General features: G+C 42.2%; 1 protein-coding gene across 3 annotated transcripts in view; it reads left to right on the forward strand.

The window, feature by feature from the left end:
• CEP152 (centrosomal protein 152) overlaps positions 1-23,401 on the forward strand; it is a 41,999-nt gene extending 18,598 nt beyond the window's left edge. For 2 of the 3 annotated variants that reach the window (XM_058156637.1, XM_058156638.1), the window contains exons 13-28: positions 479-668; positions 3,343-3,450; positions 4,624-4,754; positions 6,545-6,673; positions 6,800-6,935; positions 8,456-8,635; positions 11,566-11,811; positions 13,300-13,431; positions 14,638-15,276; positions 16,743-16,917; positions 17,717-17,896; positions 18,662-18,752; positions 18,865-18,968; positions 20,438-20,594; positions 21,017-21,120; positions 21,276-23,401. In XM_058156637.1, the coding sequence (XP_058012620.1) occupies positions 479-668; positions 3,343-3,450; positions 4,624-4,754; positions 6,545-6,673; positions 6,800-6,935; positions 8,456-8,635; positions 11,566-11,811; positions 13,300-13,431; positions 14,638-15,276; positions 16,743-16,917; positions 17,717-17,896; positions 18,662-18,752; positions 18,865-18,968; positions 20,438-20,594; positions 21,017-21,120; positions 21,276-22,222 (3,649 nt within the window). In that variant the 3' untranslated portion in view covers positions 22,223-23,401. The remainder of the gene's footprint in view (positions 1-478; positions 669-3,342; positions 3,451-4,623; positions 4,755-6,544; positions 6,674-6,799; positions 6,936-8,455; positions 8,636-11,565; positions 11,812-13,299; positions 13,432-14,637; positions 15,277-16,742; positions 16,918-17,716; positions 17,897-18,661; positions 18,753-18,864; positions 18,969-20,437; positions 20,595-21,016; positions 21,121-21,275) is intronic. The other variant, XM_058156639.1, reaches the window with a different exon arrangement.
• The last annotated feature ends 1,329 nt before the right edge of the window (positions 23,402-24,730 follow it).

Below are 24,730 nucleotides of genomic sequence, written 5' to 3' on the forward strand. Positions count from 1 at the left end.
GAATTTTTAATTCGGGGTAGCTTATTTATTTTATTTATTTATTTTATTCGATTTTTATACTGCCCTTCTCCCGAAGGACTCAGGGCGGTGTACAGCCAGATAAAAAATCAACAATATACACTTTAAAACAAAACTAAAACAAAACATAATACAAAATGGCCAGAATTTAAAACGATTTAAAATACTAAAATATAAATAACCCCAGTTAAAATTAGTAAAACTTCTAAGCCAGTCCCGCTTGAATAAATAGGTGCGTTTTCAGCTCACGGCGAAAAGTCCGAAGATCAGGCACTTGACGTAAACCAGGGGGAAGTTCATTCCAAAGCGTAGGAGCTCCAACAGAGAAGGCCCTTCCCCTGGGGGCCGCCAGCCGACATTATGTGCAACCTTAGGTAGTAATTTTATGCAGTTCAGAATTTTTAATATAATCTCCTATCTGATTTCACTTCTCACCTCTCTTATCTTTAATACTTGACAGTTGTTCGTTGAATAAAGAAACAGATAAAGGACTTTCTAAAGATGAAATAATTTTAGAGCTGAAGGTTGAAATGGAGCGGTTGTTGAGCAGTAACAAAACGAAGAGGAGCCGGATTTCTCGACTGCAAAATGACCTTGAAGATTGTCACAAGACCATACAAGAACTGAAGCAGCAGCTGGTAAAATCAAATGTATGTCAGAGGCGTTACTTATTTTGTATGTCAATAACTTCAATATGAATATCGTTTTCTATTTTATGAAAGTGGCTCTTAGTGACCGTAATGAAGATTACCTGTTCTCTCTCTTCCATATAGACATTTAAAAAGTTAACACTTTAACTCTGGGTTTTTTTTTAATTTATTGGACAAAATGCAGTGATTGTGGTGAATTGGAATTACTAGAAATTTTTCTTACTGGCCAGATTGGGTGATATTTCTCATTTACTCAACCTAATCATTTTTCTCATAGTTGCATAGCTTAGTTCTGACTGACCTTGCCTCAGTTTCCCCCAGGGGTAGCTTTGATCAAAATACAAGTTTCACCACAACTTCGGAATGCATTGGGTGGACAACTTGTTTTGATAAGGAATACACAAGAAATATTGCCGTGAACTGTGAATTAATATTTGGAGGACAGGATGTTGGCTGTTAGCGGAATAAACTGCTGCTGCAGAAATCCCCCAAGAAAAGATTACTGTAGAGAACCTGAAGCCTTCCAGATGTTGATGACTTTCAAACTCCAGAAAGCTCCCATTGTTGGCTTGGCTGAATGAGACTGCTGAGAATTTCAGTTAAGCCACAAGTTTCTAACATCTAAATAAAAGACCCCAGAAACATTAGTGATGAAACAAAATTGCTGCTTTGTTTGCTGTCAAAAAAAAGTGAATTTGTAAGTAATTGTTTGTTTTATAAGTACTCTCAGGCCAGAGATCTGATGGAGGGAGACAGTTTTTACTCAGAGCTTAGAAAACTCACTGAGAGAAAGCAGCCTTGTAGTAGGGAATTTGGATAGCTTTTGTAGGAAGAAAAAGAACGATGACAAGGGATTAGAAGATATAATTGAAGTAGCAAGCACTCAACAGATCACGTAAGGAATAAACATTCTTTTTTTTTTCCTTGAGAAATGTGCTTTGAAAGCTAGAGCACGCTTCAGACATCCTGTTAAAACATTGTATGTTTTTCCTTGTAATTCTTCATCCTTGGCAAGCTACGGGTAGCTATGATCTGTACGTGATACTAATATTTCCATGTCAGAAGCACCGAAGTGCTTCTGTGGTGAAAGGATTTGCTGGTAACATCAACATTGTTGGGGGGGGGCGTCCAGTTGGGGGCTCCTTTTGCATCCCTGTGAAGTTGGCCACCAAAGTGGTACCCATTTATCTACTTGATTTCGACAACTCCAGCTCCTGAGTCAGCTCCTGAGTCAGCAGGAGCTGGAGCCTCTGAGGGGCGCTCACCCACCGTGTAGCAGCAACGGGTCTCGAACACGAGCCTGCTGATCATCAGCCCAGCGTTCTAACCTGTGCTTCCTTAGGTGTATGTGATATCCTTATTTAAATAAAATTATTTAGTTATTTAAGTTATTTAGTGCTGTAGTTTGGATGGATGGCTTAGTTGGCTAGTGTATGATATGGCTGACTACACTTGAATGCCCACTGTGGTCCAACCTGTACCCCTGATGTAAAGGCATATTGACCTAGAGGTGAAACAACTCAGCTTTAGAGATCCTTATTTGTCTGTTGTATCATTGGAGCATTTTTGAATCTGGAGAGCAATGTAGTAAACATTGTCTACTCATTCCTGAATTGTGCAGTGACCTAGAGGTGGAGCTCTCGCCTCACAATCAGGAGGTTGTGAGTTTGATTCTAGGTAGAGGCAGATAGTTCTCTCTAGGCACAGTGAGAATACATCTGTGAACTTCACAGGAATTTGGAGTAGATTATATCAGATAGCATTAGATTGCAGTATAGATCACATAGCAAGTGTTGTGACCTAGGCCCAAGTAGTTATTACCAGACACAATCAGTCCTAAACAAACATATTTTATTAGAACAGCTGAGAATTACTTCATTCCCAGCTTAGTCCAAATTAATTCCAAAACAAGTCCTTCAGAAAAAGTCCTTCGCCTCACAAACCTTTGTCTTCTTTGGCACCCTGCCAAAGGCTTTTTTTTGGCAAAGCTCCACGAAGTTCAGAAACACTGACAAGAAACAAATGTTGCTTTCCTACAAAGAGCCCAAGAGCCCTTGCTGATCTTTTAAGCCTTATGGGAGGGGCCAATCATCTCCTGGCCTTACTCCTGAGTTGTCCTTTTTGCTTTAGCTGCTCTTGCCTTCTGGCAGCTCTTTGCATGCATGCACTAGAAACAGGCTCCTCCTGTTCTTCTGCCTCTGCCTCCTCTGCTGTCCGCCTCTGGAGGCTCCCAGAGTCCGCGCATCACTCCCAGATGGCCCTAGCCCCATCTCGGCCTCTGATGCAGAGCCCTCATCCGGGCCTTCCCCAGACTCCAGATCTGGCCCATCGTCCTCCCCAGCCTTCTCACTATCCGACTCCGCTGCCAGCTCCGCAGGCTGCTGGTGGACCACAGCAGCAAAACATACAATTGCACTGTCCTATTACCCAGTTCTCCATTAACCTTGCCTCGTTCCATTGAACACCAACTTTCTTCTACACCAAATAGTTAAAGAAACAAGCCTAATGTTTAACACAGCCTAATGCGATCTTATCTTTACCATCTCCTACAAATTGGAGTGGGACGGTATACATTTTTGAGATAGGTTCTTGGTTGTATAAAATGCCTTCTGACGAGGGAGCGATTTCAACCAGGAACTAACAAAGCATTCTCTGAACTTCTATTTTATATTAGGCCAAAGGGAAAAACATGGAGGGTCCATCTGATTCCACAGAGTGTCGTTCCTCCGATGAAATGCTGAGGCTCAAAAAGGAAAACCAGGAAATGGAACGGGAGATTGAGGTACCTTTTTTTTCATGTCTCGGGATGAAGTATCGTTAGTCTCTGATTGGATAAGATATTCCCATGCTGTGATCCGATTTGGGAGGGAAGATAAAACGAGAGGATTTGTCTTATAAAATCAGACAAATCTGTTTAAGGTTAATTGGTTTTCTATAAGCTAAAGAGCAGCAGGTGGACCATTAAACACGTGACATCTTCAGGCGGAATGAAAACCGAGAGAAAGCCACAATTCATAAAGATAGACCACAAGTGTCCCTCTCACGAAAATTGTAGCATCCTGTAGAATAGAATAGAATAGAATAGAATAGAATAGAATAGAATAGAATAGAATAGAATAGAATAGAATAGAATAGAATTTTTTAATGGCCAAGTGTGATTGGACACACAAGGAACTTGTCTTGGTGCATACGCTCTCAGTGTACATAAAAGAAAAGATACGTTCACCCCTCTATGCAAGGGGTGTCAAACTCACGTCATCATGGCTGCGTCATGTGATGAATCGGGACTTTCCCCCCCTTTGCTAAACCAGGCGGGGGCATGGCCAGCATGTGGTCCATGGGCCAGGAGTTTGACAGCCCTCTATGCACAGAAATTCCTGTTTGTAGAAAGGCATTCATTACAGTCCTTGGAAAACCAATAGAATAACAGAGTTTGTGGGGACCTTGGAGGTCTTCTAGTCCAACCCCCTGCTCGGGCAGGAAATCCTATACCGTTTTAGACAAATGGTTGTCCAATCTCTTCTTAAAAACTTCTAGTTCTGGAGCATTTTTAAAAAACATGAGCTATCTCTGATGTTGAGGAGGGCCATTTTTATTCAACACACCTAGAATGAACAATGACTTGTTTTAAGAGGCATTTTATACACTCCCCAAAGGGAAATGCATTTTCTAAGAATTTTTTTTTTTTACAATTGCTTATTTTCTTCACTGACATTCTTTTTTTGCATCTACAGCCTAGATAGTAATCTTATGAATTTTTCTGTCTTGTCTCAAGGGTCTGATAATGTTGTTCATAATATGTAATTCTTAAAGCCAGAAAGATTAATACTTTGAGTGCAATGCCACATTAACACTCTGCGTGCTGCCAAAAACAATCTTGATTGCAGCAGCCTGGAAATATGTTTCAAAGGAATAAAATATGAGGTCAGGTTTAATACTGTTTCTCTTTCGTCAGAGGCATAATGCACGTATTCAGGAACTTCTGGAAGGGAAGGAGCAGCTAAAAAATGCAAATCAAGACCTGTGCAGTCAAATGAGGCAGATGATCCATGACTTTGATCGGGATAAACAAGAAGCCCTTGGCAGGTGACTTGGGAGGGAAAAAGTTGAAGTCAACATAGAGTGTCCTTTATTGATCTTAAATTACCATCTGTTTTTCTGTATGGAGGAAATAATGTAAATGATGATGGTCTTTGTGGCTTAAAATTCATCTGTAATTGGAAGCATTTACTAGGTGTATCCAGAAGGTATTAACGTGTAGTTCCCAATGGAACTGCATCTACATGGAGGGAAGTATGCAGTGGAGTACCCCAAGGTACATTGTTTCTTGTCTTGCCTTCTGGTGCTCTGGAAAACAAGTTGACCCCTCCTCTTCTTTGTGGCGGCCACTCCAATATTGAAATGGAAATCACTGTTGTAATCACTAAGATTGTGTTGCTCTTGTGACACAGCTTCTGCAATGATTGCCAATAGGTTCCTGGGTGCAAATTCAAAGGGCCTCTAAAACCCTCTGTGGAACTAAGATGCTTGCTGGGCTGTTGTGGTCCGCCAGCAGCCCGTGGATCTGGCAACAGAGTCAGACAGTGAGGAGGGGACGACAATGGGCCAGTCTTGGAGTCAGGGGAAGGCCTGGACGAGGGCTCTGCATCGGAGGCAGAGATGGGGCCAGGGCCATTTGGGAGCGATGCGCAGACTCCAGAGCCTCCAGAGGCGGACAGCACAGAGGCAGAGGAACAGGAGGAGCCTGTTCCTAGTGCACGCATGAGAAGAGCTGCCAGAAGGGAAGAGCAGCTGAAGAAAAAAGGACAACTCAGGAGTAAGGCCAGAAGATGATTGGCCCCTCCCATTAGACTTAAAAGAACAGCAACAAGCGCTTCGGTTCTTCGTAGGAAAGCAACATTGATTCCATTGCTTCTTGTCAGTGTCTCTTGTGGGGTTTTTGCCAAGAAAAGCCTTTGGCAGGTTGCCAAAGACATTAAAGGTTGGTGATAAGGCCGAGGGACTGGTTATTAAGAATTTTGTTTTGGACTAAGCTGAGAATGAATTAATTCTCAGCTGTTTTAGTGAAATAAGTTTGTTGAGGACTGAATTGTGTTTGGTAATCACTACTTGGGCCTTGGTCACAACATGGGCTTACTTCTTAGCTGGAACGAACCCATCCACTGTGCTCCTCCTGAGAAGAAATTCTGGTGATCTCCTTTGTTCTTAATGGGAAATGAAGTTAAGAGTCGTAGTTTCTGTGTCATAGCTCTGGACTTGTATAATTGTTTCCCTTGGAAACTAGATTGGCGCCCTGGAATTGCTTTCTGAGAACTGGTAAAACAGAAGCTCCTCTGGGGAGCTTTCGCTGGTTGACTGGACGACAGTGTCTTTATCGTAATACACTTTATCTTTTATGTACTGTGTTCTTTGAACTTCGGATGGATGCGGCCGGTGAAGCTGCATTTATACTGTCCTGGGACAGTATAAATGGGACACAGTGGCTAAGAAGCTGAGCTTGTCGATAGAAAGGTCGTGCAGTTCAGCGGTTCAGTCCCCAGTGCTGTGTAACGGGGTGAGCTCCCGTTACTTGTCCCAGTTTCTGCCAACCTAGCAGTTCGAAAGCACGTAAAAAAGACAAATAGAAAAATAGGGACCACCTTTGGTGGGAAGGTAACAGCGTTCTGTGCGCCTTTGGCATTGAGTCATGCCGGCCACATGACCATGGAGATGTCTTCAGACCGCTCTGGCTCTTCGGCTTTGAAATAGAGATGAGCACCTCCCCCTAGAGTGGGGAACGACTAGCACATCTGTGCGAGGGGAATCTTTATTTTTAGGCCCTGGACCTATCATGTTTTTCCAAGCAATAAATCAAGCTTTTCCCTTTCCTCCTCCAGGTGTGAAAGAACCTACCGGCAACATTATGAAGACACAAAGAAAAAGCTCCTTGAGGAGACTGCAGGAAAACATGCCGCGGAGAAAGAAAAACTCATCCGCGCTTACGAAGAGAACATCGCTCAGTTAAAGTATGAATTTATTTGAATAGTTAAAACGGAAACATCTGAAATAAGTTTATCCTTCGTGTAGGTTTCTTGACCTGACGACGGCTCCTTCCGTGTCATGGTTTTGTTTTTTTCTTTTCTTTTCTCTAGGTTGGACATCGATGACCTGAACAAAGAGATGATTGTAGTGAAAGAATGTTACCTCGCCGTCTGCAAGGAGAAAGATGAGCAGGCCGCCATCCTGAAAGCAGCATTTGAACAGGAGCAGCAGCAGAGGGAGGAAAAGGTAGAGGCCCAAATAGCCTTGGTTTAGTGCAGAGAGAGTGGCTGCAAAATAGCAGGACTAAAACCTCTCCCTAATTAGTGGGCTGCATGATTACACTAGGAGCCCTGGTGTTATGTCCCACTCCTCCGCTGACGGCCGGGTCAGGGAAATCCGAATCAGGCTTGCCTCTGCAGCTCTGCCCAAAGTCCTAGCAAAGTCCTCAGAGCAGGCAGGAGACCAGTAAGTGACTTCAGCAAGATAAGTTCGACTTTGCCTGACTCAGAGACTGCCAGAAAGCAGATCCTTTATATAGGCCATGGGGTGTGGCTCCATGACTCAGCACTCATTAAGGCCTGCCCCTCCCTTCCTTCTGTTGCCTCCGCCTATCCAGTCTTCTGATGCGAGGGTCACTCCAATCAGCAGCTGTTGGAAATAAACTTTCCTCAGGCTCACATGCTGTGGAGGAGGGGGAGGGGTCTAGCTGCTCCGTTTGCCTGGGCATGGAGCCAGGGCTGGGGCCGGGGGATGCTCCCTCCTCTGCAGCTTGTCTGGGCATGGAGCCAGGACTGGGGCCGGGAGGCATACATTCCTCCGTGTTCGGGAGCAGATAAGAAGGCCCCGGCTGCTGTGAGAGCGGACAAGACAGAACACCTGGTGGCTCAGTGGTTAGAATGTAGTTTTTGCAGGAAAGCTGTGCCCACAGCTTGGAGTTCGATCCTGACCGTCCCAAGGTTGATTTCAGCCTTCCATCCTTCTGAGATCGGTAAAATGAAGAGCCAGATTGTTGGGGGAAATGTGCTGACTTCATAAACCGCTTAGAAGAGGGTTCTTGTAAAGCACTGCGAAGTGGTATATAAGTCTTAAGTGCAGTTGCCATTGTTACTGCAATAATTGACCTCGGAAGGCTGGAAGGCTGAGTGAACTTTTGAGACAGTCAGGATCGAACGCCAGGCTGTAGCCTGCAATGCTGCATTCTAACCACTGCACCACCACTGCTCCTAGTGTAATCCTACATCCCACTTCAATAGGATGAAGAAATGCTTTTGAGTAAGAGGTAGTATGTTAACATATGCCAGGGGTATCAAACCCGTTTTCATTTGAGGGCCGCATCAGGGTTGTGTTTGACCTCAGAGGGCTAGGGTGGGCGTGGCCAAGGTGGGCATGGCCAGCTCAACGTTACTTATGTCAGGGGTGCCTGTGGTGGCCTGAACGCTCTGCCAATGAAAAAGGGCTCCCGAGCTCTGTTTTCAGCTGTAACAGCCTCCTGAAACCCTCTGCCATCTAAAATGGAGCTCCATTTTTGCTAGCAGAGGCACCGCATGCCCGGTCCTTTGCTGTTTCCAAGGCGGCCCTGCAAGCCAGATCTAAGCACCTCGCAGGCCGGATCCGGCCCCTGGGCTTTGAGTTTGACAACCCTGACATATGCAATAAGAAATTGGTGCCATAAGGGGAACTGCCAGAGGTCTTCACTTTTTTAGCTCTTTAATCAATACAACCTCTTATCTGAATGATGTCCTAAGATCTCCTCTTAACGTTAACAGTTACTGGTGGAAAAGGACGATTCTTTGAACAAACTGAGGAAGGAACTAGAAGAAACATACAAGAATTCCATGGAACGAATGAAGAGCCAGTGGCAGAAGGAAAAAGAAGCCGACCTAAAGCAGCGTATTGACAGCGAAGTGAAACTTTCCAAAAACATTTGGGAGAAAGAACAGAAAGAGGTGTGCTGAGGTTTCTACCGTCCCCCCAAATGGGAGCCTCCAGTGTAGTTTCACAGAGACTGGGTGGGGTAGGGTTGTGAAGAACATAACATAACATCAGAGTTGGAAGGGACCTTGGAGGCCTTCTAGTCCAACCCCCTGCCCAGGCAGGAAACCCTACACCATCTCAGTCAGATGGTTATCCAACATTTTCTTAAAAATTTCCAGTGTTGGAGCATTCACAACTTCTGAAGGCAAGTCGTTCCACTTATTAATTGTTCTAACTGTCAGGAAATTTCTCCTTAGTTCTAAGTTGCTTCTTTCCTTGATCAGTTTCCACCCATTGCTTCTTGTTCTACCCTCAGGTGCTCTGGAGAACAGCCCAACTCCCACTTCTCTGTGGCAGCCCCTGAGATATTGGAACACTGCTATCATGTCTCCCCTAGTCCTTCTTTTTGTTAAACTAGACATACCCAGTTCCTGCAACCGGTCTTCATATGTTTTATCCTCCAGTCCCTAATCATCTTTGTTGCTCTTCTCTGCACTCTTTCTAGAGTCTCAACATCTTTTTACATCGTGGCGACCAAAACTGGATGCAATATTCCAAGTGTGGCCTTACCAAGGCATTATAAAGTGGTACTAGCACTTCACGTGATCTTGATTCTATCCTCTGTTTATGCAGCCCAGAACTGTGTTGGCTTTTTAACAGCTGCTGCACACTGCTGGCTCATATCTAGATGGTTATCCACTAGGACTCCAAGATCCCTCTCACAGGTACTACTATTGAGCAAGGTACCACATATACGGTACTGGTGCATTTTGTTTTTGGCCTAAATGTAGAACCTTACTTTTTCACTGTTGAATTCATTTTGTTAGATAGCGCCCAATGTTCAAGTCTGTCAAGATCTTTCTGTAACTTGAGCCTATCTTCTGGAGTGTTGGCTATTCCTGCCAGCTTGGTGTCATCTGCAAATTTGATGAGTTCCCCATCTATCCCTCGTCCAAGTCATTGATGAAGATGTTGAAGAGTACTGGGCCTAAAACAGAGCCTTGGGGTACTCCACTGCATACTTCCTCCATGTGGATGTAGTTCCGTTGAGGACTACACGTTGAGTGCGGTTGGTCAGCCAGTTACGAATCCATCTGGTGGTGGTGCTGTCTAACCCACATTTTCTACTTTATCTAGTAGTAGGTTATGGTCTACTTTATCAAATGCTTTACTGAAGTCCAAGTAAATTATATCAACAGCATTCCTCTGGTCTACTAATTTTGTCATTTTGTCAAAGAATGCGATAAGATTAGTCTGGCATGATCTGTTTTGACAAACCCATGTTGGCTTTTGGTTATTACTTTGTTTGCTTCTAGGTGTTCGGTGATTCGTTGCTTGATTATCTTTTCCAGAATCTTCCCGGTATTGAGGTCAGACTGATAGGTCTGTAGTTTCCTGGATCTGTTTTTTCCTTTTTGAAGATGGGAACTACATCAGCTCTTTTCCAGTCCTCTGGCAGCTCCCTGTGCTCCAGGATCTTTGAAAGATATAGTTCAGTGGTTCTGAGATCACGTCTGCCAGTTCCTTCAGAACCTTGGGGTGTAATCCATCCGGTCCTGGTGATTTGAACTCGTCTAAGGTAGACAGGTGTTCACTTACCATTTTCTTCCCTATTTTAACTTGTGTTTCTAATCTGTTTTTTGTAGTGCTGTTTTTGATAGGTTGGATTGTTTTTTCCTTTTGTGTAAAGACAGATGCAAAATATGAGTTAAGTAGATCTGCTTTCTCCCTGTTGCTTGTCATCTTCTTGCCACTTTCTCCCAGCAATGGGCCAATTGTTTCCTTGACTTTTTTCTTGTTTTTAACATGTTGGAAGAAGCTTTTTTTATTATTTTTTACTTTTGTCGCTAGCCTTTGTTCATTGTGAGCCTTAGCTTTCCTCACTTCATCTTTACAGGCTCGGGCTATTTGCTGATTACCTGCATCTTGAAGTTCACCTGCATCTTGAAGAGCTTATTCATCTTCTTTTAATGACCCCATAATCCCTTGCGAGGTGGAGTCTGGGCAACTGAATGGAGCTAGTGGAGTGTTTACTGGCCGGATGCCCTTCCTGTCGCCCATGCGGAGTTTTGTTCAGCAAATATATTCTCATTGTGCCCAGAGAGAGAAATACCTGCCTCTACACCTAGGATCAAACTGATAGCCTCCTAATTGTGAGGCGAGAGCTCCACCTCTAGGCCACCCGCACCACTCCTTTTGAAGAACTTATTCCTGGGTTTTAAAAACATAGCAGGAAATCACTTTTTCAGCGGCACAAATAATTCAGCTTCTAATATAAAATGTGTATCCTTTTGATTTTTTTTAATTTGAATTTATATCCCGCCCTTCTCCAAAGACTCAGGGCGGCTTACATTGTGTTAAGCAATAGTCTCATCCATTTGTATATTATATACAAAGTCAACTTTTATTGCCCCCAACAATCTGGGTCCTCATTCTACCTACCTTATAAAGGATGGAAGGCTGAGTCAACCTTGGGCCTGGTGGGACTTGAACTTGCAGTAATTGCAAGCAGCTGTGTTAATAACTGACTGCATTAGTCTGTTGAGCCACCAGAGGCCCTTAAGGAAGCTTTTTTTAAGGAAGCTCGGGGATCTTTGATACTTAATTTTTTACTAGCACTGATCATGTTACCTAGTTGGGGTAATGAAACACCTGCAAGAAAGCTCAGAGAGCACTAAGGACCCCTCACTTAATTTTTTGCAAGTATTCTCTGAAAACATCTCAATCCTTTCTCTGGGCAAGTTCAACAGCCAGCTCCTATTTCTTTCTGCTTACTAGAAAAACGAACAAACGAGGAAACCAAGCCGCCTTGTTTTATTTAGGCTTTCTTCCCCCCCCCCTTCCCAAAGATTTTCCGTACGGAATTTATCTTTCGTTTAGCGCGGTCTTCTGTTCCCTACAGGCCCAAGAGCAGGCTTGTCAGGAGGTCGAAAAAAAATGGCAACAGCGGCTGGCCCAGGCTTTGGAAGAGACCAAGAGAGCCGCGGTGGAACTCACAGATCACGGTAGCCAAACGGAGGAAACCCTGCGCCAAGTGATTGCAGAGGCGGTAGAGGAGCAAACGGCGTCGTTGAGGGAGGCTCTGAAAGCAAAAGAAAAGTCGTTGAGGGAGCACGAAGCGAACTATCACGAGAGCATCGCCACTCAGGTGACAGGCGGACGTACGGCTTTATTTTTAAGGGGTTCCAGATAAAACCGAAACATGCACAAGGTGAATCACTGTCATGAAGTAAATAGGAAGAGCAGTTAGATTTCTGTACTGCTTTACGGTGCTTTACAGCCCTCTCTAAGTGGTTTACAGCAGGGGTGTCAAACTTGAATTCATTGAGGGCCGCACGTGTTTGATCTCGGGGGGCCAGGGTGGGTGTGGCCAGTTCAATGTCATTTGTGTTGGGGGCACCTTTGGCGGCCTGAGCTCCATTTTTGGCTGCAATGGCCTCCTACAACCGTCTGCCAGCGAAAACTTAGCTCAGGAGGGCTGCCAATGGCCGTCATGAACTCCGCTTTCGGCTGCGACAGCATCCTGCAACCCTCTACCAGCAAAAATAGAGCTCCATTTTTGCTGGTAGAGGCACCGCAGGCCACTCCTTTGCTGTTTCCAGGGCCGCCCCCCAGATCTAAGTACCCCATGGGCCAGATCCGGCCCCCGAGCCTTGAGTTTGACACCCCCTGGTTTACAGTGTCAACGTATCACCCCAAAAAATCTGGGCCCTCATTTTACCAACCTCGGAAGGATGACTCAACCTTGAGCCAGTCAGAATCGAGCTGCTGGCAGCCGGCAGTCAATGGAAGTAGCCTGCAGCACTAATTGCTTTAGGACTAACTCTAAAAAAAACGACTAAGGTCATCCTTGACTTAACAGCCATACCTAATTGTGACCAGAATTTCAAGTGCTAAACAAGAATTGTTGAGTGGAGCACTTGCATTTGTTAACAATTCCATTCTCTTAAGCCTTTGATATTGCAAGCCTGGGCCCCAAAAACCCCTTGGGTTTTGTTATTAACTGTCTCAATCAAAGCAACAAAACTGTATGTGCGTTGCAGGTAATCCTCCAGGTACAACAGTTCATTTAGTGCAGGGGTCTCCAACCTTGGCAACTTTAAGACTTGTGGATTTCAACTCCCAGAGCTTTGCTGGCTGAGGATCTCTGGGAGTTGAAGTCCACAAGTCTTAAAGTTGCCAAGGTTGGAGACCCCTGATATAGTGAACATTCGAAGTTACAACAGCCCTGAAAAAAGGCGACTTCATACTGTTTTTCACACTTACGACCACTTGCAACATCCCATTGTCATCGGGATGCTTGGCAACCGATTCATATTTATGACGGTTGCAATGGCTCTCCTTTTGCGACCTGCTGACGAGCAGAATCAATGGGGAAGCCAGATGCACTTAAGAACCGTATCCCTAATTCAACAAAACCACGGCGATTCGCTTAACAACTGTGGCAAGGCAGGTCGTAAAATGGGGCCAAACTCACTTAACAAACACGTTCTCACTTAGCAACGAAAATTTTGGGCTAATTGTAAGTCAATGACTGCCTGTAAATTAAAACCAACCTGAAACTTGAATTTTTCCTTTCCTTCTGCTTTTTTCTTGCGGAAACAGCTTCTTCTTGACTTTGGCTTACTCTTTGTAGGTGGAATTGGCTCTGACCAAAGCTCGTGTGTTGTGGCTGCAAGAGCTTACGGATCTTGAGGAGTACAAACATCACTTGAAGGTAGCCAAAGAAAAGTGGGAGAAAGAATCCGAAATCAGCACAGCAGAAAAGGTAGTGGAGAATGGATTCATTGTGACTGTATGACAGTTTTGTATTTTACTACATTGGCCTTAGGGCTGAAAAACCATGACTGTCAGTTGATGGGATCAGACAAATGGCCTGGCTAGCTTCTTAAACTTCCCACTTTCTGAATTAAATAGTTTTAAAGTGAGTTTGAGCAAGTTGAACTTGCAGTATCTCCTTTCAGAGCTTTTAAGACGCCCTTGGAAATGGTATTTTATCATCTGTCTAGCTCATTTTGAGTATCCAAAAATTTTTGCCCAAGCTATCATTGTTTCCTTTACTTGCTCTTCTTCTAATTCAGTACCAAATAAGAAATTATAATTTTTTTTGATTATTTTATCCTCTGTTCCCGTGAGTATCCTATCCAGATCTCTCATTTCTAAATAAAATATTTAAAATATTTCGCATCCTTTTCATATTTTGTTTGTATTTGCATATGAGTATACCAGTCCATCTCAATCACTTATTCTTGTTTCCCTTTCAATTCCCCCTTATCTGTTAATAAATCTTTATATCTGAAAATATTTCTGAAGTGAATAATATTTGGGTGTATTAATGCTTCCATTGTTGATAACCAATAGTATTGAAAATGGTATTTTCAAATAGTATTTATCTCTGACCTTCTCCCACTCCAATAACAATGCATTTCTTACATAGTGTCTGTGAAAATACATATGCATCTTACTTCTACCATAACATAAAAATGCATGCCATCCCAATTGTAAATCATGTCCTTCCAAGGTTAATAGTCTTATATTTCTTAATTCAATCCATTCTCTCATCCAAGTCAACGCTGCAGCCTGATAATGTAATTCCCCGTTTGGCAGTCCAAATCCTTTCCCCAGACCACCATGACTAGGGCTTAATAGTTAAGTATGGTAACACCAATACTAACCACGATGATCACAAATGAAATAGGCTCCTGGAGAAAAGAGAAGAGTCTGGTGCTCCTGGACAGCCAGCCACCTACGTTAATTTCAAACTTGAGTTATGCCACCCCCAATCCATGTGAAAGCATCCAGAGAAATACGCCGTGTATGTGTGTGGTGGGGGTGTCCTCCAAATTTGGCAACTTGTGGACTTCAACTCCCAGAGTGGCTGGCTGCAGAATTCTGAGAGTTGAACTCCACAAGTCTTATTGGAGACCTCCTGCATTTAAGGCATTACTGACCAACTTCTGTGCGGTCTCTTTAGGTATCAGCTGTTGAAGAGAAATGGAAGAAGCAGCTTGAGAACAATGAGAGAGCCCAGAGAAGAATTCAAGAGCTTGAAGAGAAGACGCTGTCTCTTAGAAGGGAGCTGGAGCTGAAGGAAGACGAGACCCCGTCGCTTCTTAAAGCAGAGCTCGCAAAAGCTCATTCTCAGTGGATTAAAGAAAAGCAAGAGGAGATTCTCAGCATGCAAGACCAGAACGAAAAAGAGTGCCACGCCCTTCTACAGGACCAGAAAGTTAAACTCAGCGAGATGTTTGCAAAGGCCAAAGAAGACCTTGAAAACCAAAAGAAAGAATTGCTGGACCAAAAAGAGGCCGAGCTGAAGATGTGCCTTGTCCGGAAGCAACAGGAATGGGCTGCTCAGGAAGCCAAGAGGCTTCAAAATGAAATCCAACAGTACGAGGACAGGATTCTCGTTCAGGTAGAACTTCTCTTAGATGACCTACACAAGGATTTGGTCCAGTGCGCAAGCTGTGAGCGTACTTGGGAAACTAAGTGGAGCCCATCTCCTCTTCAGATCCATCTCCAGTTCAAAGACAAACTGACATTTTGTTTGCAGAAAGCCTACCGAAACATGGTCAACGCCATTCTTGAAAAAGCAACGAAAAAATGGAACCAGGTAACTTTAACATGGCCTTAGAGAATGATTGGTATTTTGATTTTATGGTTCTTTGTTTTCCATGTTTTAGCACAGCAGTGCTAGGGAAAATAGGATGGTTGGCTTATGAAAGTAAAAAATAATAATAATACCGATATGTACCTGGGGTGAAATCTACTTATCTTCCTTACCAGTTCGGAACTGCAGGCGCTGTGTGCATCACATGCATGTGTTCACCTTCTGCGCATGAGCAAAACCGTTCCGCGCATGCACAGAGGGTACAAAACACATTACTTCCTGGTTAAAACCAGGAAGTAATGACAGCTGGGCGGGTGGGCGGAGCTTCGCACCATGATTGTTACCGGTTCTCCGAACCACCAGCCAAGATCGCTACCGGATTGGGTGATTCGGTCTGAACCGGAAGCATTTCAACCCCTGATATCTACCATATCAATATAATACAAAAATACCTTTAAAGCAGAAGAATCTGTACATTTGCACATCTTTTTCTAATGGCATCTTTATTAATTTCCAAAGTCAAACATTAAAAAATGCAAACTAACTCGGAAAGGGAATAACAAAGCAAATTAAAAGTGACAAAAATACATATAACCAATGTATAACCAAGAGCACACCAGTTGATGACCTGCAACACGTTTTATGGTTCTAGATTCTCTGCTGAGAGATTGATGCTCCTGATGTCACTGGGTTCCACACATTGTCCTTGCATTCCACTTTTCCACCCCCACCCACGCCACTTTTTATTGTGAGGAAAAGTTTCACTCCTGACATGTCACAACTGAGTATACTCTCAACTTGAGCTGTTCTTTGCCTCAGAAAGAAAAGTGAAGGTGTAGTTATTCAGTTTTGCTGTGTCCCATGTATATATGTAATCTTACTTTATTGGGGAGAAAACTAGATTCTTCTCTGCTCTGCTCTTTCAATTTGAAAGCCAGCTTTCCTTAATTTTTTTCTAGGAACAAGGAATACGTTGATTGATCCTTCATTGCAGGGTAGCGTTTTAAGTGTGAAATGTGCTTAACTTTATTTTCCACTGTTGCCTTTTCCTTTTTTCAGCGGTTAGTAGTTTATTTGAATCTTTGACTTTCTCTCAGTAAAGGGAGGGGCATTTTGGAGAGCTGTTAAAATGGAAGTTGTCTGAAATAGGCCACAGCATGGCATCACTAAACTTAGGCAAATAACTAAAGACACTTACTTCATCTCAAATAAATATTAATTAATCTACAGAAATGATCACAGCAGAAAAGGTTGTAAAATCAGGCAGGATTCACGTAGCGACTAAATTGCTTAGTGACAGAAGTTCAGTCTCCAATTGTGGCTGTAAATCAAGGACTACCAGTAATTAGGAGCAGTTGTTGGCATTAAGATAAAGCTTTTTTTTTCTTTTCTTGGAATACACGATTGATTGTTGGTTCTGAATTGCTTTCTATTCTTGTAAAAATTTCTTTCTATGTGTTCCTTTCTAGAAACATGAAGATCTGGGCTCCGATTGCAAAGATTCAGATGACTCTTGCATGCAGAATGGTGAAGGGGAACCTGGAGACAAATTCAGACGTTCTATGTATAACGTTGGGCAGCAAGTAGAAATCCAGCGGATACTAAGAAAACATCCTCCTTTACAGGAGACTGAAATAGATTTTGGTATTACATTGCATCCGTTTCCTCGCTTTAATTTGAGCCTTGCTGATTCTATCTTACCTAACGCATAAGTTCAGTTTTTCCTAGTCACAATTGGCTGTGCTAGCTAGCTCTGTGCTAACAGAGACGGTTTAGAGCAGGGGTGTCCACCCCTGGCAACTTTTAAGACCTGTGGACTCCAACTCCCAGAATTCTGGAAGTTCACATCCATGGGTCCTAAAATTGCCAAGGTTGGACACCCCTGGTTTAGAGAAAATAGAGAATTGCACAGATATTAAAGAATACTTTGGGAATAATGTTACTGTGTTGTAGAGTTACAGTTGGGGAAGTCCACAAATATTGTTCAGTGCGTCAGGCACTGGATGACACCTTTGTAAAGTGAAATCTAGAGAGCTCCTTCATTAAGGACTGAGCTGGTAGTCCTGGCCAATTTTCCGGTGGGTGTCAGTGAATGCTGAACTTCAGAATATTCTCTCCACTTCTATGGTTTCCCAAAGGCTATATAAGTGTATGAAAGACTGAGGCTTTGTACACCGTAAACCTAGAATTACAGACCTGTAACTGGAACTCCCTCAAGAATGCTAGTTCAAATTCACTACTAATTCTTCATTGTTAAAAAGCGAACACCAGGAATAGATTTACAGTACGGGTGTACATGATAAAACTATGCCGCTTCCAAAAGTTTATTCTAAAACAACAGCTAAAGATATCCATAATAACTACAATCCGTTGCTAGGATTATCGTTTCGGTTGTTTGGTCAGCCAAAAAGTGACCAGTAACTTCTAATATTTGTTGGTGCAGATTGTAAATGTAAAAAAAGAAATATGTTGTCGCAAGCCGAGATTTGTTTTGAGCATTATCGACAGCAGCTGGAAAAAAAGGAAAAAGAATGTGAGGATTTGAAAAGGAAACTCGACAAAGCTTGCAGGCATCTCCAGCTTGCGGTAAAGGAACAAAAAACGAAGTGTGAACAAGCTCAAGGTCTGTATCTTTTCCATGTTGATGTTAAATAGGAAGAGCCAGTTCACGTGTGCATGCGCTTAATTTGAGGCTTTGTTTGATGACAGTTAAGTAGGTAAAAATAGAATCCCGTCATTCTTACGTAGTTTAATGTTTCTGAAAATATATACGTGAAATAAACATTAACCCCTTATTCTTACAAGCACAATATAACCACCTGTTGTTTCTATGACCTAATAATAGATTGACATGTAAAATAAACCTCGGTTACACTTATTTAAAGCTTTGTAGTTAAGTTAACCTCATGTTTTATTATAGAAAATAATAATAATTATAGTTAGGTTTTCAACGGACTTGTTAAATAGCTTTCATAAAAAAATAACTGCCTATCATTCTCCCAGGAGTTTAATTACCTTTTCCAGGATGAAAACATTTGCAATTGGCCAATTCAGAGTCGTGTTATTAGTAATTTTGATGTTAAATTCTGTATCATTTCCTTCAGTCATTATATTACACTCTTTTTTCAGATGAAGTAATTTGGCCAATAGAGATGGTTTTGGCCTGCATTCGTTATGAACCTTGGAATAACTACAATATTTTGATACCAGTGAATTTGCTGAAAACCTCTCTAAAGAGTAACCTTCTAGGTCCAAAAGGTTACAAGTAGAATAACAATCCGTTGGAATTACAAATCATAATAAAAAACAAATTGCTTGTTATTATGTAACACCATGTGAAATGTAACACCTAAAAGTTTTTTTCCTCTCTGTTTTTTTTTTTTTTTAGAGAATGAAAAAATTATGAAAGCCCTCATGGAAGAAAACTCTGCCATGAAGAACCAACTTGACGATTTGAAATGCATCAATATTCCTCCCAGGTAGCCCACACATTACAAGAGAAATAATAACTTTTATTCTAATATAATAATAAACTTTCTGGGCAGTGGTAACTATTCTCAGTCTGGGCATTCTTCTTTCCTGCGCTGCCAGGTCGTCCTCAGAAGGCTGTATCTCAAAGCCTTGTTCTTCGTGTGATGGAAAAGCTTTGGAAGAGATGCGTTCCCAGTATCTTAAAACAGTGAGCAAAATCAGAAGTAAGTAGTAAGGAAGACGATGATTCCATAATCAGTTCACCCTTGTTCTTACAACGGAGGGAAAATTCTAATACTTTCTTCTCTTCTTTAATTCTTCTTTTACCGCTTCGAGTGCCGAGGAGGACACAGAGTTCTGGTTCTTGCTCTTCTGGCGGTGTCAACCATTGTTGTAGTGTGTCTTTGATGCTGTCTCTCCATCTTCTTCTTGGTCTGCCTCGTGTTCTTTGATCTTCCCTTTTAACATTTGCTATGTATGGTATGGAATCCTCTAATACAGGGGTAGTCAACCTTTTTATACCTACCGCCCACTTTTGTATCTCTGTTAGTAGTAAAATTTTCTAACTGCCCACCGGTTCCATAGTAATGCGCCGTGTATCGTCGTCTGCACATGCGTCTTGTGCATCGTGGATTGGGTTTGGGGGGGGGCGCCAGCTACCAGCTCTGCTTGTCTGTTACAGCTGGGTGGTATATGGGGAGATGTGTGAGCTATTCTGGGACGAGGCTCTTTTGTTTGCAGTCACACTATAGCGCCATTTAGTTTTACTTACGTAGCGTGAACTAAACTTATGCGTGGGCAATACAAATAGTATATTTTCAGAAATTTAAATTGTCGCGGGGAATTTTATGAAAACCTAATGAAAATGTTTTTAAATAATGCTATGAAAATTTTTTAAAAAGTCAATTAAATTTAAAAAAAAGGAAAGTGCTTCAGTATCGGACAAAACCCCTACCGCCCACCATGAAAGCTGGAACGCCCACTAGTGGGCGGTAGGGACCAGGTTGACTACCACTGCTCTAATATGTTACCTACTGTAGGGTATTTTGGTGGTGGTGACCCTTGAGAGCTGTATGCAACGAAATTTCATTTTAATGTATGCCAATTAGTGCACATTCTTAGACTTACATAACGCTTTGCAGTGCTTTACAGCCCTCTCTGAGCGGTTTACAGAGTCGGCATATTTGCCTCCAGCAGTCTGGGTCCTCATTTTACCCACCTCAGAAGGGTAGAAGTCTGAGTTAACCTTGAGCCTGGTGAGATTCAAACTGCCAAATTGCAGGCAGGCGGCAGGCAACAGAAGTAGCCTGCAGTACCGCACTCTAACCACTGTGCCACCATGACAAAGTGACAGTGAAGTTATTCTAAGTCCTACTACTAGTCTTCATATTTCAAGTCTTGCTGAGTATCTACTGGTGAAACACGTAAACAGTTGTGTTTGTAGTGTGTTTGTAGCGGTACCAAGGGTGAGCAGCTTAGGAGAAAGCGAGAAGAATCAAAATAGATTTCTGATCCTGTCTACATACATGGGATAACCTCATTCTCTGTCCTTTGTCTTCTCATCAAAACAATTTGGTACAGCTCCCAGTTCCATGTATAAATCCACACTATACAGATGCAGTGAAAGTTGCCTGTCGTGATTCTATGCTTTATGCGCAAGACCAAATATAAATCAAGTGTTGTTTGTTCATAGGTGACATGCTTCGTTACATCCACGAAAGTAAGGAGAGAGCAGCAGAAATCATAAAAGCTGAAGTTTTAAGGGAACGGCAGGAGACCGCCCGAAAAATGCGCAAATATTATCTTATCTGTCTTCAACAGCTTCTGGTTGATAACGGCAAGCATGAAGGGTGAGGCATTTCAAATGATGCTAGATGTGAAGCGAACTCTCAGCAAACTCAAGGTGTTTTTGTGGATTGAATTTTTTTAAAAGTGATTTTTTTGGTTTATAGTGCATGCAACAATTTAAGGTGAGCTACAAAGAGAAAAATAAAAGAGAACTGTTATCTTTTGAATAGAAAATAACAGATTGAATCTTCTTATATTCATGTATTCCTCCTTCATTCCCTCTCTGCCTCATACAGACATGCGGGTTCATTCAGCATATCACAAATTCCCTAAAATTGAATGGATATAAAGCTAGCAAGAATAAATCTTTCTTCAACATTTTAACAAAGTTCAAAAGTTTATCTTTTTATTTGAATTCTTAGTTGATTAGGAAGGCTTTTTAAAGACTGGAATTTTTAAAAAAAAAAACTTGTTATTTTTGCAGGGCTGAAAAGAAAATAATATGTGCTGCTGGCAAAATTGCTACAATGGCTAAAATATTAGAAACTCCTGTTCGGAACTCAGCGCTAAATAAAACCCCACACTCAGGTATACTGCCATGCCTAATTTTCACAGCTGTCATCTTTTTTTTTTTTAATAAGGAGAGAACGCAATATTTACCACACAGGGGATGTTGAGTTTATTTGTGGGACGTTTGGATGTGCTTGTTTTAATTTCTGTTTGCTTTCCATGTCGCATTACAGCCCTACCCCAAAACTCCAAAGCTGAAGAACCTCAAACGAATTGCACTCAACATTGTAAGTCCACCCCAAAAGAAAGTCAAACGCACAATGAAAGTCCGGGCAAAAGACACACACCTCGTAGCTTGCAACCGCAGCTTGATGCCGAAAACGAGTCGCGCCTGGTTTCTCAAACCCAGATGGCCAGGAAAGCTTTGAAGCAGCTGGACGAGCCTTCAGTTGGTGCTGCACCCGCAGAAGCTTTCAGCGAGGAAGAATTTGGAAACACAGGTCTACCGTGTAGAGTTGGAACGTTCCAGAATGCTGCTTCTTACGCGCCTGAAAGAAAGCTTCAAGGTACTCATCCCGTTGCAGTGGATGGATTTGACTTTGGAGCACCTGGTGAAAAGTGTAAGCGCCTAAACGAAAGGCCACGGAGAACAGAGGTTGGATGTAGCCCATCGGTTAGACAGTGGAAGGTGGCAACATCTGGGAAAACCCCAGGCTTCGAAGTCCAAGAAACTCCCGTAAGAGATGAGGGGTCTTCTGCTGACTGGAGCTTGTTAAGCGAGACTCTTCATGTGAACCATAGCGGTGGCTTTCAACATCCAAAAATATATTCCAGGGGGCCTCTAGACTCCCATTCAGTGCTTCCCATGACCAACACCCGTTCCCAGGTCAAGGAAGACACTTCTGTTTTTTCACCCCGTCTCGGTGGACATCACGAGAAGGAACTTATCAAGAATCTACACATAAATTGCACCGACGGCCATCTGACCGTGAATTCAAGTTGTACACCGTTTGCAGACTTGGGCACTGTACGTCCTGCCGGCGCCCAGCCGAACAACGCTGCGCTATGTTCCGCAGCCGGAAAAAGCTATAATGCGCTACAATCCAGGAAACACATATACAGGGTGATGGATTGCCAACAAGACAGCGGCTTTGAGAGCCCGCAGATCAACTTTGATTAATTCCCAACTATCGGGAAAACTCGGACAAAAGAGGAGATGCTTAAATATATTTAAACGAAAGGATGTGGAGAACGTGAGTGGTGATGGCCTTTATGAGTGTTTTTGTTTCTTTCTTTTATATTTCGACTGTGGGCTCAACGTCGTAGGTATCTGACATTATTGTTCTAGATTGCCTCTCTGTGTGTATGCGTGTGTGTGTGGCTTTTCTTTATACAGCGAGGTAAATATTGAATTGTGTCGCAGGAAATTATCTATTTTTGCACTTGAGATTAGTGTGCATCCAATGCAGATTTTTACATTTTATTTATATAAAAATAAAGCAAATACTCTGTAGGCCTAATCTATCCATCCTCAATCTCTTCCTCCCCACCCAAAAAAACCCGACAGCCCCTTTTTGTTGGTGATTTAATACTTCCTTTTTTTCCTATAGATCGATTGATTCAATTTCCCTAGCCGTCCATCTCAATCGGATCGATTTCAGGATGGCAAACAATATCACAGTAACCAAAACAGTGAAAACAGTTTCACACACACACAACCATCCTAGTGGACAACCATTTAGATATGAGCCAGCAGTGTGCAGCAGCTGCCAAAAAAGCCAGCACAGTTCTGGGCTGCATAAACAGAGGGATAGAATCAAGATCACGTGAAGTGTTAGTGCCACTTTATAATGCCTTGGTAAGGCCACACTTGGAATATTGCATTCAGTTTTGGTCACCACGATGTAAAAAGGATGTTGAGACTCTAGAAAGAGTGCAGAGAAGAGCAACGAAGATGATTAGGGGACTGGAGGCTAAAACATATGAAGAACGGTTGCAGGAACTCGGTATGCCTAGTTTAATGAAAAGAAGGACTAGGGGAGACATGATAGCAGTCTTCCAATATCTCAGGGGTTGCCACAAAGAAGAGGGAGTCAAACTATTCTCCAAAGCACCTGAGGGTAGAACAAGAAGCAATGGGTGGAAACTAATCAAGGAGAGAAGCAACCTAGAACTAAGGAGAAATTTCCTGACAGTTAGAACAATCAATAAGTGGAACAACTTGCCTGCAGAAGTTGTGAATGCTCCAACACTGGAAATTTTTAAGAAAATGTTGGATAGCCATTTGTCTGAAATGGTGTAGGGTTTCCTGCCTGGGCAGGGGGTTGGACTAGAAGACCTCCAAGGTCCCTTCCAACTCTGATATTATTATTATTATTATTATTATTATTATTATTATTATTATTATTATTATTATTATTATTATTATTATATATATAGGCAACTGAAAAGTGTCACAATAATTGCATAGAAATTAGCAGTGTATCTGTATATACGTGCTTGTTGCCTTCAGTTCAAAAAATCATTTTGTGGGTTATAGAATGACTCAACTAATTTTTTCTTTACAGGTCGCCCTTGACTTAACAACCATTCGTTTAGTGACCGTTTAAGTTTACAACAGCAGTGGAAAAAGTGATTTGTGACCATTTTTCACACATTGCAGCATGCAATGTTGCTAACTTAACAACTTCAGTGGCTCACTTAACAAATGTGGCAAGAGAAGCTGTAAAATGGGACAAAAAACCAATTTCTCACTTAACAGCATAAATTTTGGGCTCAATTGTCATAAGATGAGGACTACTTATATTTAGCAAAAGCAGATAAATTTCAAGGAAGCATCCAGTCAAAAAACAACAACAACCCTCCAAGTTCCTGAGATTCTACAATTATTATTACATCTATAGAAGTGAATGACTAATCATGGGTGGTTCCCAGTTGCTCCAATTTAATGTAGTTTTCCCACAGTGGAGGGATTTTTCTCATGATTATTGTAAAAGTTATGAATTTGAGGGCAACACTATCATTATCCAATCAGGGTTTTGGTTTGTCTTAGAAAGTAACTGCAGGTTCTTCCTTAATTTTTTGGCTTTAGCATAACCTTTAATTAGCTTGTGGGCATAGAAGTTTTTTTTTTTCCCCGAGTTGACCTAAACTTTGTGAATTTTCAACAAATTTAGTGGGTTTTTTTATGGCCCTCTATCACCGCCTAGTGGTTGGCAAGGCCATCTCAAGGCAACGTATAAAGAAAATAACAAGTATATAACCATATTCCACCTTGGCAGCATTAATTTTTCATGTGACTATAAAAACATTATTCAGATTTCGTAGCTTGTTACTGTTGGAGTTATCCTATTCCCCATGAAGACGGTCTTCAGGTATGTATTTTGAGTGGTCTTTTCATGATTGCGAAAGTGCCGTGTCATATGTCTAATGTGTCAAACAACATATCGAAGATTCAGGTTGGCAAAAGCTCACCTTTCTGGCATGGGCAGTCTTTGATGATGAAGAAGTAAAACCAGTCTGTTTTCTCCAAATCTGAGTTTACACACTATCTGAATAATAGTGGCTTCCTGCTTTTTGTCTGGGTCCTTTTCATATTTCTAATCAATCCATAGAAGTCTCGTATAAGAAAAACTTAAAGAGTTGTCAAAAAATATATTGAAAAGCACGTGTAATTTTTCTTTAGTTA

The sequence above is a fragment of the Ahaetulla prasina genome, chromosome 13 (genome assembly GCF_028640845.1).
Source record: "Ahaetulla prasina isolate Xishuangbanna chromosome 13, ASM2864084v1, whole genome shotgun sequence".
NCBI lineage: Eukaryota > Metazoa > Chordata > Lepidosauria > Squamata > Colubridae > Ahaetulla > Ahaetulla prasina.